Source organism: Catharus ustulatus, chromosome 27 (assembly GCF_009819885.2).
Source record: "Catharus ustulatus isolate bCatUst1 chromosome 27, bCatUst1.pri.v2, whole genome shotgun sequence".
Taxonomy (NCBI): Eukaryota; Metazoa; Chordata; class Aves; order Passeriformes; family Turdidae; genus Catharus; species Catharus ustulatus.
The window spans coordinates 1,993,414-2,008,635 of NC_046247.1; the positions used below are offsets into that span (position 1 = coordinate 1,993,414).

A 15,222-nucleotide genomic window follows, 5' to 3' on the forward strand; every position below is an offset into this window, starting at 1 on the left:
GGGACAATTTGGTGCTGCTTTGGGTTGAGTTTGGAGCTCTTTGTGGGACAATTTGGAGACAATTTGGGGCTCTTCAGGAAAATTTGGGGCTGCTTCTGGGGACAATTCAGGGCTCTTTTGGGGCTGCTTTGGGGACAATTTGAGGCTGCTTTGGGGACATTTTTGGGCTGTTTGTGGGACAATTTGGGGCTGCTTTGGGGACAGTTTGGGGCTGCTTTTGGGGACAATTTGGGGACAATTTAGGGCTCTTTTGGGGCTGCTTTGGGGACAAGTTGGGGCTCCTTTGGGGACAATTTGGGGACAATTTTTGGGCTCTTTTGAGGCTGCTTTGGGGACAAGTTGGGGCTCTTTTGGGGACAATTTAGGATTCTTTTGGGGACATTTTTGTGCGCTTTTGGGGACAGTTTGGAGCTGCTTTGGGGACAATTTGGGGCTGTTTGTGGGACAGTTTGGGGCTGCTTTGGGAACAATTTAGGGCTGTTTTGGGGACCCTGCCCAGCAAACAGCCCTTTTGCCCATAGAATCTCCAACTCCACCTCTGACTGAACCCTTGAACCATTGAACCTTCCCCTGCTTCACCAGCGGGTGATTGCGGGAGGGTGCCCGTCCCTTGTGAGGGTGAGGGTGCCCGTCCTGTCACAAGGGCTGGGTGCCGGCTCTGAGGGGCTTGCCCAGCCATTCCCAGGTGACACTCCGGGAATTGCTGAATGTCCCTTCCTTCCCCTCAGCTTTCCCCGCGGTATAACCACGGGCTCAGCACACCTTTCCCCCCTCCCACAGCCAGCCGGGCTCGCTGTCACAGCGCGTTTGTCGCTGCAGGTGACAGTTGCGGTCCCCGCGGCCGCGTCCGCCTCACGGCCGGGTCACAGCGCCACCCGCCCCTCATGGACACGCCCCGCCCCTCCTCCGCTACGACCAATCACAGCCCGCTGCCGCGCGGGTTCTAATTTTCTATTGGTTATTAACGCTGCCAATCATTCTCCCGCGTGGTGATGTCATGAATGCGCGCCTCTCTGATTGGTCTATCCGGATGGGCGTGGCGACCGCGGCTTTAAAGGAGGCTGTGGCGGCGCGCGGTCCCAGTGCCCGTCCCCCCGGCGCCGGTGTCCCCAGCCCGGGCCGCGTCCCCCCGGTGCCGGCGGATGGAGCTGAGCTGTGCCATGGGGGGCAGCACCGCCGCCCCCCCGGGCCCCGGCCCGCCCGCCGCCGCCGGGCCCGGGCTGATGGAGGGCGAGGACTACGAGAGCCTGCCCAGCGGCGTCGCGCTCGGCACGCACATGGTGGCCGGGGCCGTGGCGGGGATCCTGGAGCACACGGTCATGTACCCCGTGGACTCGGTCAAGGTGCGTGGGGACGCGGGGAGGGCGGGGATGAGCCGGGCGGTACCGGCGGGACACGGGCGGGGAAGCCGGGGGATGCTGCAGGGAGCGGGACAACACCCGTGGGGTGCCGGGGAGTTCGGGGGGACACCAAGAGGGGTGGGGGCGAGCGGGTGTTGGGGTGCGGGAAGGTCTGGGGTGCAGGGAGGGAGGGTGAGAGGGGTGCGAGAGGGGAGTGTGTAAGGGTTTATTGGGGTGCGAGGAGGGAGGGTAAGAGGGGTGTGCGAGAAGTTTTGGGGTGCAAGAAGTGCTGGAGATGCGAGGTTTTATTGGTGTGCAAGGGGGGAGGGTAAGAGGGGTGTGCGAGAAGTTTTGGGGCGTAAGAAGTGCTGGGGATGCGAGGTTTTATTGGGGTACAAGGGAGGAGGAGTGTAAGAGGGGTGTGCAAGAGGTTTGGGGGTGCAAGTTTGTTTTGGGGTGCAGGGGGGGAGTGTGTAAAGGGTTATTGGGGTGCAGGAAGGTCTGGGGTACAAGGGGTTGTTGGGGTGCAAAAGAGGGGGGGTGTAAGAGGAGTGTGCAAGAGGTTTTGGGGTGTAAGAAGTGCTGGAGGTGCGAGGTTTTTTCGGGGTGCAAGAGGGGAGTGTGTAAGAGGGGTGTGCAAGAGGTTTTGGGGTGCAAGAAGTGCTGGGGGTGCAAAGTTTTATTGGGGTACAAAGGGTTATTGGGGTGCAAGAGGTTTGGGGGTGCAAGGTTTTATTGGGGTACAAGAGGTTTTGGGGTGCAAGAAGTGCTGGGGGTGCAAGGTTTTATTGGGGTACAAGGGGTTATTGGTGTACAAGAGGTGCTGGGGGTGTAGAATATTTTTGGGGTGCAGGAGGGGAGTGTGTAAGGGAAGTTTTGGGGCACAGGGAGAGGGGAGTGTAAGAGAGGTGTAAAGGGTTTGTTGGGGTGCAAGGAGGGGAGGGAACAGAAGGGGGGTGCAAGAGGGTTTGGGGTGCAATAAGAAATTGTTGGGGTGAAAGAATCGCTGGGGGTTCAAGGGGTTGTTGGGGTATGAGGGAGGAAAATCTGCAAGAAATTGGGGTGCAAGGTGTGAGAAGGGTGGGGATGTGTGAGGGATTTTGGGGTGCAGACGGGCAAAGAGTCCATGGAATGTTGGGATACACATGTGGGGAAGCATCCATGGAACGCTGGGACCCCTGAGGTTCCAGGGACAGGGGAAAGTGCTGGGCAGGTCCCTAAATTTGGGTGTCACCCCCAAATCCCCGCTGCCTCTGGAGCTCTGCTCCGTCCTGGGGAGCTTTGAACAGCTGCAAAGGTGACAAAGGTGCAAAGGTGACACCACCAGGGCTGCTCCCTGCACTGGGAGATGCCACCAGTGCCCTGCTGGAGCTGGATCAGGAGCAGCTTTTCCCTCCCAGAGCGTTGGAATCCCAGCCCAGGAGGGAAAAGCTGCTGGGGTGGGATGGGGTGAGTGGCACAGACGTGGCTTTGTTGGGGTCAGGCTGTTCAAAGAGGTGGATTTTGGATGCTTGTCCAAAGATTCCCAGTGTCTCCAGAGCAGTGGGAATCATCCTGAAGGATTTTTCCTCCCTTCTGCCCTCTCAGTTTGCTGCTGTGGGGCCTTCAAAAGAAAGAGGGAAATCTGGGAAAAGCCAAACTCCCTCGATGGTGGCGTGGATGAATCACAAGATGTTGCAATCCCTTCTCCTTTACATGCAGGGCTCCCTGAAAGAGTAGAAAGAGCAGAGCAGAGGAAATGCCTTGGCTTTTGCAGGTCCTGCCAGTGTGACAAGCACTCAAAGGAAATATTCCCCTTTTTTTTTGCCCTGTTTTCCTTCTGGATCTGTCCCTGCTGCACCTGGCTCATAGATTTGGGATGTCCCTCCTGGCATGTCCACCCTGGCACAAACAAATGAGGGGTTTTTTGTCCAGTCAGGCCTGAGCAGCTCTGTTGTCCCTCTGGAATTCTGGAATTGTTCACCAGGGCATTTCCTCCGCGGGGAAAGCAGAGCGAGAAATGAAAGTGGTGCCCGGCTTCCCGCAGTGGGAGGTGCTTTAGAGGAAAAAATTCCCTGAGTTCTGACTTCCAGGACCGAGGCTGTGCCTTAGGCTGGGGTAATCCTGCTCAGCCAAGTGCCTGGAAGTGCTGGGAGAGGATAAATCGCTGCGGGAAAACTCCGGTGGAGCGGGGCCAAGGTCGCTGTGTGTGCTGGGGCAGAGCGAAATCCCGAGCTGCAGGCTGGGATCTGCCCAGCCCTGGGCACTCTTCCACCTGTCTGCTCTGGGGAAAGGTGACAGCTGACCCAAAAAAGGCATTTTTTGATCCCTACAGAGCTTTTATTTTTTTTTTGTAGTGGGTGTAATCCAATAATAAGTTGGCTCCTAAGAGCAGCTGTTTTATTTTATTGTGGGAGAGGGGCCACGTTTGAAAAAGGAGCAAAACTTTTCCTCAGTGGCACTTCCTGGGTCAGAGTTCCAGGCTGGAGGAGGTCGAATTTTTTCAAGAGCACCTGGGCAGCTCCTGCTGGGAGGGAAACGTCTGGGTCCCAGCGAGTCATTTCCTCCCAAAGAGAAACTGAAAATGTCGTAATTTGGGGAATTGTTTGCTGCAGACACTTGCACAAGCCCTGGGCTTGTGGGGTCACACAATCCCAGAATGGTTTGGGTGGGAAGGGACCTTAAAATCCCCCAGTGTCACTGCTGGGTTGGGACACTTTTCTCTGTCCCAGGTGCTCCAAGCTGGCCTTGGACACCTCCAGGGATCCAGGGGCAGCCCCAGCTCCTCTGGGAATTCCATCCCTCCTTCCTCACCCTCACAGGGGAGAATTCCTTCCCAACACCCAATTTAAATCAACAATTTTTCTCATCATTTTCCAATATTGAATAATAAGTATTTTATTTTTTTCTCATTAGGCTAAGCCCCCTTAATCTCCAGCCTCACCTGCTTTTTTCCTCTACCCCTCAGCTCTGCTTCTTTGGACACTGGGCTGGGTTTTTGCTGGTGCTGAGGGTGTTTCTCACACTTTCTCAGGCTTGTTTTTGTTTGTGGCTGCTGCAAACAGCGGTGCTGGGAGCCCTGATCCCTCCCCAAATTATCTGCAGGGATCAGCGTGTCAAGGACTCCTGATGGCAGCAGAAAAGGAGTTTCTGGAGGGCTCCTCTGGAGCCTCCTCCTCCTTCCCTGATCCTTTTGGTGACTTTTCTGCCAGAGCTGGTTTCCCAAAGGCTGGGAGAACAAAGCCTGGGATCCCCCCGGGGATGTGAGGAACAGTTTTGCTCCCCTGGGGATTAATTAATTGCTGGGGGGAGAAACTGGAGGCAGTGCAGGGCTGGCACCTCCCTTCTTGCAGAGGGTGGAAATGGCTCTGGGGACAAAAAAAAAATCATTTTCCATGAAAACCTGGAGCTTCACAAAGGTCCTGGAAGCACAGCAGAACTTCTGAGGGAGGCAGGGATGTGGATAATTTGGGATGTTGGGAATTCCTGGATGACCTGTTGGGCTGATCCTCCCACAGCTGTGCTGCTCCCAGCTGAATCCCACCCCCCAAAATTGAGGTTCAGAGCTTGAGCCTTGCCCAGCTGGCAGGATCTGCTAGATCTCTGCAGAAATGCTGCTGAATTCCCTGCTAAAAGCATTTTTTGTTCCCTTTGTGAACCTCTGTCACATGAACCCGGGAAAAAGCAGGTTGTGCTCAGAGAAAATAAATAAAGAAACCCAAAACAAAAGACAAAACAAGGTCTGAGGGTGTTTGTAGGGTGTCAAAAACCAGCGACCCTCTGTCAGGCTGTGCAGAACAGAGACCTGGCTCTGGAGAAACAATTCTAGGTTTAAAAAAAAGAACCAGAAACAACACTGGAGTAATTGCAGGAGGGCTGGGGCTCTTCCCAAAGTGCAGGGAACTGCCTCAACCTGACCCTGGCACTTGTGGTGGTTTTATTTTTATTTTTTTTTCCTGCCCAAGCTGCAGCCAGGCCAACCAGGGGTGCTTGTGGCTGGCCCTGCACTTCTGCCTTATGCAATGGGGATTAATTGGAGTAGGTGGAGAAGAATTTCTTGGCTGCTTATCAGGGGTGAGGCTCCAGGAGCTGCTTGGTGGCTCCTGATAGGTGAGAGGAGCTGGGGGCACTGCCCAGCTCAAGGAAATCATCTCCTCAAGCCCTGATAAACTTCAGCTCCCTCCCACAGAGCTGCTCCCAGCTCCAGGCCTCTGGCTCAGCAGCCAGAGAGATCCTGGGGTTGGTAATTCCTTGGCTGTTTGTCCTCCTAAATTCTGATTTTAGTTATTGTTTGGGCAGATTGTCCTCCTAAATTCTGATTTTGGGCAGGTTGTCCTCCTAAGTTCTGATTTTTGGTTATTGCTTGGGCTGTTTGTCCTCTGAAATCCAGTTTTTTTTTTCATTCCTTGGGCAGCTTGTCCTCCTAAATCCAGGTTTTGGTTATTCCTTGGGCTGTTTGTCCTCCTAAATTCTGATTTTGGTATTCCTTGGCTGTTTGTCTTGTTGAATCCAGATTTTGGTTATTCCTTGGGCAGTTTGTCCTCCTTAATTCTCATTTTGGTTATTCCTTGGGCAATTTGTCCTCCTAAATCCTGGGGTTTTTTATTCCTTGGGCAGTTTATTCTCTTAAATCCAGTTTCTCATTATTCCTTGGGCAGTTTGTCCTCCTAAATCCTTATTTTGGTTATTCCTTGGGCTGTTTGTCCTCCTTAATTCTGATTTTGGTTATTCCTTGTGCAGTTTGTCCTCCTAAATCCAGGATTTTTTTATTCTTTGGGCAGTTTGTCCACTTAAATTCTCGTTTTGGTTATTCTTTGGGCTCTTGAATCCTGCTCTTGGCTATTCCTTGGCTTGCTGAATCCTGGTTTTATCTGTTCCTTGAACTGCTAGTCCTGTTGAACCTGAGTTTTGGTTATTCCTTGGGCAGTTAGTCCTGGCTTTATCTGCTCCTTGAGCTGTTAGTCCTGTTTTAGCCAGGTTTTGGTTATTTCTCAGGCTGTTAGTCTTGTTGAACCTGAGTTTTGGTTGTTCCTTGGGAAGTTAGTCCTGGTTTTATCTGTTCCTTGGGCTGTTAGTCCTGTTGAAGCTGAGTTTTGGTTATTCTTTGGGCAGTTAGTCCTGGTTTTACCTGCTTTACCCTTTTCCATGAAAAGCTGCCCTGTTCCTGCCCAGGCTGGAGCAGCAGGGTCTCTGTAAATTGATTTTCCAGAGTTTGTGTGGTCCTGACAGGTACAGGAGGTTCTCTTCTGTCATGGGGTGAAAGTGAGAAAAACTGAATCATCCATAAATCCAAAAATTCTTGATTTTACTCCCCAAAAAGTGCTCCTGCACATAAATGTCACCAGCTGCTCCCAGGTATAAACTGGGATTTTCTGGGATTTTCTCTGGAACATCCTGAAATCCTGACCAGCCTCTATAGGATGGGAAGGTGCAGAGACCATGAGGGTTTGCATGGACAGCTGGATTTAAAACCTGTTTTTAAATTCTGAGCTAATTCAGTGCTTTGCTGCCCTCCCAGGAGGATTTTCCTGAAATTTTGGGTCCCAGGGAATGTGGTGCTGTGGAACAGGGAGCTTTGCACAAGGAATTTTGCCAAATTCCCTGGTGGAGGGTGAAATTCCAGCCAGATCTCCTTGCAAAGAAATCCTGTGTGATTTTTAGAGTTTTTAAAGACTTATTTACCACAAGTTCTATAATTTGGTTGGCCTAGACTTGAGTAAACCCAGCTTAGTGAAAACCCTGAGCTGAGATCTGGGCTCTTCCTCAGGCTCACAGATTTGGGGTTTGGGGCCTGCAGGGTTCAAACTTTAAAGGTTTTTATGGATTGATGAAGTGCTTGATGAGCTGGAGGGGATCCTACTAGGAAGGATCAAGGTTCTCCTTGGAAAAAACTTTAATTCCAAAGGTTCTGAACACCCTTCCCCAGGCCCGAGGCCTTCCCGGTATTTGGGTTCCAAGGCTCAAACCTTAAAGGTTTTTATGGATTGAAGGCTGAGCTGCCTCCTGATTAATTAATGATGTGCTTATGAGCTGGAGGGTATGCTGCTGAGGAAGGATCAAGGTTCTCCTTGGAAAAAACTTTTAATTCCAAAGGTTCTGAACACCCTTCGCCAGGCCCGAGGCCTTTCCGGTGTTTGGGTTCCGGGCCTGCTCCAAGGGCCATGTCCCTCTGGGCTGGTTTTGGTGTTATGGGATGGAATTGCAGAATTACGGAATTATTGAGGTTGGAAAAGCCTTCCAAGGCCTTCCCATCCAAGATGTGTCCCTTGTCACCAGCCCAGGGCACTGAGTGCCATGTCCAGGCCTTCCTTGGGGCTCTGACTCCATTTTCTGCCCTGGTGTTCCCCCTTTTCCACAAGAACCCACAACGATTTTTTGGGCCTTTTTGCTGCTCAGGATTTTTGGACATTTTGCTGCTCAGGATTTTTTAGGATGGTTGTGGAGTTTTGAGCTTTGCCCAGTGCTGATTTGGGTCCTGGGTCCCCTCACATTGTCATTGTCACCTCCAGGCCTTTGAGCCCTGCTTGTTGCAGAGCCCTGCAATGAGCTCCAGGGAATTTCCCTGAGGGGAAAATTGTGAAATGAAATGGTGGCAGCGAGGTTTGGGGCAGGTTTGGATGCCAGGAGCTCCGCTTGTTTAAAATCTGTGGGAGAAAAAAATCCCAAGGGACAGAAATGCAGCTGGAATTCCTTGGGGGAGAAAACCACTGGGAGCTGAGGGGAAAACAGGGACAAGGAACCTCCCAGAGCCATTAGGGGACACTGGCTCGGCATTTTCTCCTGCCTGTTTCCAGTTTTCCCAGCTCATCCTTCTAGGAACTGTCCCAAGCTGCTGGGCAGCTGCAGGAGGGACAAGCTGGGGCAGAGTCAGGATGTTGAAAGCAGGAGAAAATTACAGCCATACCTGGATGTCTTCACCCAGCCTTTGGAGCAGGCTCATTCCTTGGGTTTTCCATGGATAAAGCAGAGCTGAGGTTGCACTTCCCTCCTGCACCATCCTCATTCCTTGGGATTTCCATGGATAAAGCAGAGCTGAGGTTGCTCTTCATTCCTGCAGCACCCTGGGTGTCACAATGGGAGTGTGGACTCCATCCAGCAGGATCAATAAAATAAATTAGGATGAATAAGGAGCATCCAGGGACTGAGAAAAGCAGAGCAGAAGTTACATTTCCCTCCTGCACCATCCTCATTCCTTGGGATTTCCATGGATAAAGCAGAGCTGAGGTTGCACTTCCCTCGTGCAGTGTCACAGTGGGAGTGTGGATTCCATCCAGCAGGATAAATAAAAAAATTAGGATAAATAAGGGACATCCATTGACTGAGAAAAGCAGAGCAGAAGTTACATTTCCCTTCTGCACCGTCCTCATTCCTAGGGATTTCCATGGAATAAATAAGAGCAGAAGTTGCACTTCCCTCCTGCAGTGTCACAGTGGGAGTGTGGACTCCATCCAGCAGGATAAATAACATAAATTAGGATGAATAAGGGGTATCCAGGGGCTGAGCTGACCCCTCAGTGATCTCTGAACTTTGGGATTTGTTGCACCAGGTGGGTAACCAGGGCCTCTCCCTTGTGTGCTTTGTTGCAGACACGGATGCAGAGCCTGCAGCCGGACCCCAAAGCCCAGTACAGGGGTGTGTACGAAGCTCTCAAGAAGATGGTGCTGACTGAGGGGCTCTGGAGGCCTCTACGTGGCATTAATGTCACCATGATGGGGGCTGGCCCTGCCCACGCCTTGTACTTTGCCTGCTACGAGAAAATGAAAAAGTCTCTCAGTGAGATTTTCCAGTCAGGAGGAAACAGCCACTTGGCCAATGGTATTTTTTAGTGTTTTACCTAAAAAAAAATCCATTTGTGGTTATCAACCTGTCCTTTGTTCGCTTCTCACTCAGCCTGGCACTCCTCCCAGTCTAAATTATTATTTAATCTCAAATTATTCCAGCACAAGTCATCCATTTAGTGGGCAAAAGGTGTTCAGGTGTTAATTCTTATATTACCATGGAATCCTTAAATCTGAGAAAGATCTTCAGGATCAAGTCCCACCTTTAAAGCTACAAACTAAAGGAGTGAACTTATGTTGAAGGCATCACCTCAGCCTCTGGAGGTTTGAATTCACAGAGTGCACTCAGGAATATTTCACAGCAGAATCCCTGGAACTGAGCAGCCAGAAGGAGATTCCCATGATTTTACTGGGATGTGCTGGTAGGAATCTGCCATGGGGTCAGTGAAGAGAATAAAATCCCTTCTCCTCACTTTGCTGGGAACACATTCCTGTGTTTGCCTTTCAAGTAGCTACAGGCCTGTGGTGCCAGCAGGAAAACCGGAGCCGTGGCTTTGTGAGAAATGACCAAAAGTCATTTGGGCAAGAGGGAATTGGAGGTGGGAGCCAACATCAAAGGGGAAGGAGTGGCTGGAGAGCCTCATCCAGAGCTGAGCAGGGGATGGGTCAGGGCTGGCTGGGCTTGGCACAGCCTGGGCAGTGAGGCTTGGAAAAACCAGGCTGAGTAAAGGGATGAAAATCCCTAATTAGGGATGTGCTGAGGGCAAGGTAAACATTGCTCACGGCTCGCCCCGGCGCCGCGGGTGTCTGGGGCAGACAGAACCTGGGAATTGGTGTGGGGAAGGGCAGAGCTGGGGGCTGGGAGTGCAGCCAGGCTTCTCCCAGGCTGGGTTTTGCTGCTCTGGGAATCTTTGCTGTGGTACCTGGGTGGGATCCACTATGGATGGGATCACTGCATGGATGGGATTCCCCTGTGGATGCAGCCCCTCCTGGATGGGATCCCCCATGGATGGGATTTCCCCACAGATGGAATCCCCCTTGAATGGGATTTCCCATGGATAGGAGCCCCCCACGGATAGGATCATCCTGTGGATGGGATTTCCCCACAGATGGAATCCCCTATGGATGTGAGCCCTCCATGGGTGGATTCCCTCATGGATGGGATTCTCCCATGGATGGATTTCTCTGTGGATGGGATTCCCATGGATGGGATATTCCCATGGATGGGGTTCCCCCATGGATAGGATTTCCCCATAGATGGGATTTCCATGGATAGGATCCCTCCTGGTTGGATTCCCCATGGATGGGATTTCCATGGATAGGATCCCTCCTGGATGGATTCCCTGGGATTTCCATGGATGGATTCCCCATGGATAGGATCCCTCCTGCATGGATTCCCTGGGATTTCCATGGAGGAATTCCCCATGGATAGGATCCCTCCTGGATGGATTCCCTGGAATTTCCATGGATAGATTCCCCATGGATAGGATCCCTCCTGGATGGATTCCCTGGGATTTCCATGGAGGAATTCCCCATGGATAGGATCCCTCCTGCATGGATTCCCTGGGATTTCCATGGAGGAATTCCCCATGGATAGGATCCCTCCTGGATGGATTCCCTGGAATTTCCATGGAGGAATTCCCCATGGATAGGATCCCTCCTGGATGGATTCCCTGGAATTTCCATGGATAGATTCCCCATGGATAGGATCCCTCCTGGATGGATTCCCTGGGATTTCCATGGAGGAATTCCCCATGGATAGGATCCCTCCTGGATGGATTCCCTGGAATTTCCATGGATAGATTCCCCATGGATAGGATCCCTCCTGGATGGATTCCCTGGAATTTCCATGGATAGATTCCCCATGGATAGCATCCCTTCTGGATGGATTCCCTGGGATTTCCATGGATAGGATCCCTTCTGGATGGATTCCCTGGGATTTCCATGGATAGGATCCCTCCTGGATGGATTCCCTGGGTTTTCCATGGATAGGATCCCTCCTGGATGGATTCCCCACAGCTGGGATCTCCCATGGATGGAGCCCACTATGAATGGAATCCCCACAGACAGATTCCCATGGATGGGTCCCCTCTGGATGGATCCCTGTGGCTGGGATCCCTCTGGATGGCAGTGCCAGGCCAAGCCCTGCCTTCTGAGCTGGGATTTGTTTTCTCAGAGCTGCTCTTGCCTTGCAGGCATCGCTGGGAGTGTGGCCACGCTGCTCCACGACGCCGTGATGAATCCTGCTGAAGGTAATTCCTGCCATTCTGGGATTCTGGGATAAATCCCTCCTGCCTCTTCTGCCTCTGTGCCTGGTCAGGTGAATCCAGGGATAAATCCCTCCTGCCCCTGTCCCTTGGGAAGAACAGGAAGAAATTCAGGGCTGTCCCCAGCTCAGAGACCTCCAAAACCACCAAACCCAGGGGCCTCATTTCTCTGTCCCTTGGGAAGAGAGGGAGAGCAGCCAGGGGGAATTTATCCCTGGATCTCTGTGTGCATTGTGACTTCCCAGAAGTGTCCCCTTTGCTGGTGTCACCACTCCACTGCTCCTTGGGGCAATGGTTCTGGTTTTTTTGAAGCTCTGGACTACCCAAGCTGAGCTCAGGTTGTTGGATGAGCACATGGAGGGGCTGTGAGATTCCTGAGGAGGTGGAGTGGCAGGAGAAAGCCTCAGGAAAATGAGAATTAACAGGAAAATTCAGCTCAAGTGACACTGCTGTGACCTGCCAGCTCCTCAGGGTCGCTGGGCTGAGCTCCTGAGTGAGCCCAGAGCTGGGAATCTCTGAAGGAGAAACCTCCAGCGTATCAAATCCTTTTAATCACACCCTGATTAAATTAATTACATGAATTGGCCTCACAGTGAGTCAGTGGAAGTGACTCCAGGCAGTGAGGCTGGAGGGGTGTGGGACACCCCCAGGTGATGCTCAGGTGTGGATTCACCTTCCCTCCCTCATCACTGCTGGGTCTGTGTGTGTGCATCCCCACTGAGGGGTCTTAATTAACCCTGAGCAGAGGGGTTGTTAATTAACTCTGAGGGACTCATTGAACTAAAGGTTCATGAGAGGGGTTCACTAGAACTAAAGGGTTGTTAATTAACCCTGAGGAGGGGGGAGTTCATTAGAAATAAAGGTTCATTAATTAACACTGAGGAGGGGGTGTCCATTAGAATTAAAAATTCATTAATTAACCCTGAGGAGGGGGTGTTCATTAGAACTAAAGGTGCATGAATTAACCCTGAGGAAGGGGGGTTTATTAGAACTAAAGGTGCTTGATTTAAACCTGAGGAGGGGGGCTCATTAGAACTAAAGGTGCATTAATTAACCCTGAGAAGGGGGTGTCCATTAGAATGAAAGATTCATTAATTAACACTGAGGAGGGGGGCTCATTAGAATTAAAGGTGCATTAATTAACCCTGAGGAGGGGGTGTCCATTAGAATGAAAGGTTCATTAATTAACCCTGAGCAGAGGGGTTCATTAGAATTAAAGTTTCATTAATTAACCCTGAGGAGGCGGTGTCCATTAGAATTAAAGGGTCATTAGTTAAGCCTGACAGAGAGGTTCATTAAAACTAAAGGTTCATTATTTAACCCTGAGCAGAGGGGCTCATTAGAACCACAGGGTCATTAATTAACCCTGACAGAGGGGCTCATTCGGAGTTTGCTCTGCGCTGTCCCCTGGCTGTTCTGAGCACTCAGGGGCTGGGTTTGCTGGGGAAGGGGCGGTCAGGGCTGGCCCTGGGCTGGCTCTGGGGTCTGTGGCAGCCAGGCCCGAGCCCAGGCTGAGCAGTGTCCCTGTCCCCACGCTGTCCCCGAGCAGTGGTGAAGCAGCGCCTGCAGATGTTCAACTCTCCCTACACGTCGGTGCTGAGCTGCGTGCGGACGGTGCGCAGGACTGAGGGCTTGGCGGCTTTTTACCGCAGCTACACCACTCAGCTCACCATGAACGTGCCCTTCCAGGCCATCCACTTCATCACCTACGAGCTCCTGCAGGAGCACCTCAACCCCCGGCGCCGCTACAACCCCGGCTCGCACATCGTGGCCGGAGCCGTGGCCGGAGCCGTGGCCGCCGCGGCCACCACGCCGCTGGACGTGTGCAAGACGCTGCTGAACACGCAGGAGAACACGGCCCTGAGCTCCCTCAACATCAGGGGTCACCTGTCAGGCATGGCCAATGCCATCAGCACCGTCTATCAGCTGGGAGGCATTCCTGGCTTCTTCAAGGGGGTCCAAGCTCGGGTCATTTATCAGATGCCGTCCACGGCCATCGCCTGGTCTGTGTATGAGTTCTTCAAGTACTTCCTGACCAAGCAGGCGCTGGAGAAAAAGCCATCGGCGTGAGAAGGGAGTGGGGACGGCCCCTGGGCTCCCTGCAGCCACCCTGACCCCACTGGGAGCCTGAGGAGTCACATCTGCACAATGGGAGCCTGGGGAGTCACATCTGTATGTCCCCACTGGGAGCCTGGGGATCACATCTGCACATCCCTGAGTTGGGAGCCTGGGGAGTCACATCTGCACAGCCCCACTGAGAACCTGGGGAGTCACATCTGCACGGCCCCTGCACCAGGGTCCTGTGGGGCTTGGTCACTGAGTGTCCCCAGGGATCACTGAGTGGTCCTGGGGGTTCCTGAGTGTCCCCAGGGATCACTGAGTGTCCTGAGGGGTTCGTGAGTGTCCCCAGGGATCACTGAGTGTCCTGAGGGGTTCCTGAGTGTCCCCAGGGATTCTCGAGTGTCCCCAGGGATCACTGAGTATCCCCATGGATTCCTCATCACTGAGTGTCCCTGAGGATTCCCAAGTGTCCCCAGGGATTCCTGAGTGTCCTAAGAGATTCCTGAGTGTCCCCATGGATTCCTGATCACTGAGTGTCCCCTGGGATTCCTGAGTGTCCTCTGGAGTCACTCAGTGTCCCCAGGGGATCACTGAGTGTCCCCATGGATTCCTGTGGTGCTCCCCTGGTCACTCAGTGTCCCCATGGGTCACTGGGTCACTCTGTCCCTAGGGATTCCTGAGTGTCCCCTGTGACTCCCATGGTCACTCAATGTCCCCTGTGGTCACTCCATGTCCCCTGTGGTCATTCAGTGTCCCCTGTGACTCCCACGGTCACTCAGTGTCCCCTGTGGTCACTCGGTGTCCCCTGTGACTCCCTTCATCACTCAATGTCCCCTGTGGTCACTCAGTGTCCCCTGTGACTCCCATGGTCACTCAGAGTCCCTAAGGTCACTCAGTGTCCCCTGTGGTCACTCAGTGTCCCCTGTGACTCCTGGTCACTCAATGCCCCCTTCCCTTCCTTCAACAACAACAACAAAAAAAAAGAGTTTATACAGACTTTTATATTAATATATATATATTTAATAACTTTATTTTGCAGCAGTGGAATTGCAAACTGCTCATTTTCTGGGAAATGAGATGGAAGATGGAGTTTACTCCTTGCTGAAGGTTTAGGTTATCCAACCTAAGCTCTTTCTTTTCTTTTTATTTTTTTTTTTTTATTTTTACAGCAAAGAAACAAAAAAATGTCCTGGCACAGAAGTTAATTTTTATATAAATATAAAATAGCTGGATAATGTTTATCCTTTATTTTTCTATGTAGGCAGTGGGGTGGGTTTTTAAATGCTTTTACAGCTGGGTGCAAAGCTGTTTAAAAAGGGCTCAGCTCTTCCCTCCTGTGTAAGGAAGACCCCAAATCATTGATTTTATGGCCAGATTGGCTTTAATTTAATTACCTGGGGTGGCCTGGCTTCTGCTCTGGGTGTCAAAGGTACTTGAGGGGACAAGGAGTGGGGACATCACTTTGGGACATCCCAAAATCCCTTTGTGTGGTGGGCAGGGGGGAATTAAAAACCTCAAATCCTTTTTTGAACAGCTCTGGAAGATGCAGATTTGGAGCTGATATTTGCAGTTCCAACGTGCTAAAGGAACATTTGAAAGGGGTGTGGCAGCTGAGCAGCCTTCATCCTCATGGAGTTGATTCCCATTTTTCCTCCCTGAGCCCTGATCCCATTCCAGGATCTCTGCTCTTTGCAGAGTCCCCAGATCAGCGCAAAATCCTGGGGAAAAATCCCAAAAGTTCCTCCCAGCCTGGGCTTGGCAAGGAGCTGCTGCTCATCCCTGTCCAGGAGGGACAAA

At 52.0% G+C, this 15,222-nt stretch overlaps 1 protein-coding gene across 1 annotated transcript; it reads left to right on the plus strand.

The window, feature by feature from the left end:
• The first annotated feature begins 1,142 nt into the window (after nucleotides 1–1,142).
• On the plus strand, nucleotides 1,143–13,435 carry SLC25A37 (solute carrier family 25 member 37). Its single transcript, XM_033081478.2, has 4 exons — nucleotides 1,143–1,343; nucleotides 8,906–9,134; nucleotides 11,293–11,349; nucleotides 12,914–13,435. Exons 1-4 carry the CDS (start codon nucleotides 1,143–1,145, stop codon nucleotides 13,432–13,434), a joined length of 1,008 nt encoding a protein of 335 aa, XP_032937369.1. The 3' UTR covers nucleotide 13,435.
• Nucleotides 13,436–15,222: the final 1,787 nt, after the last annotated feature.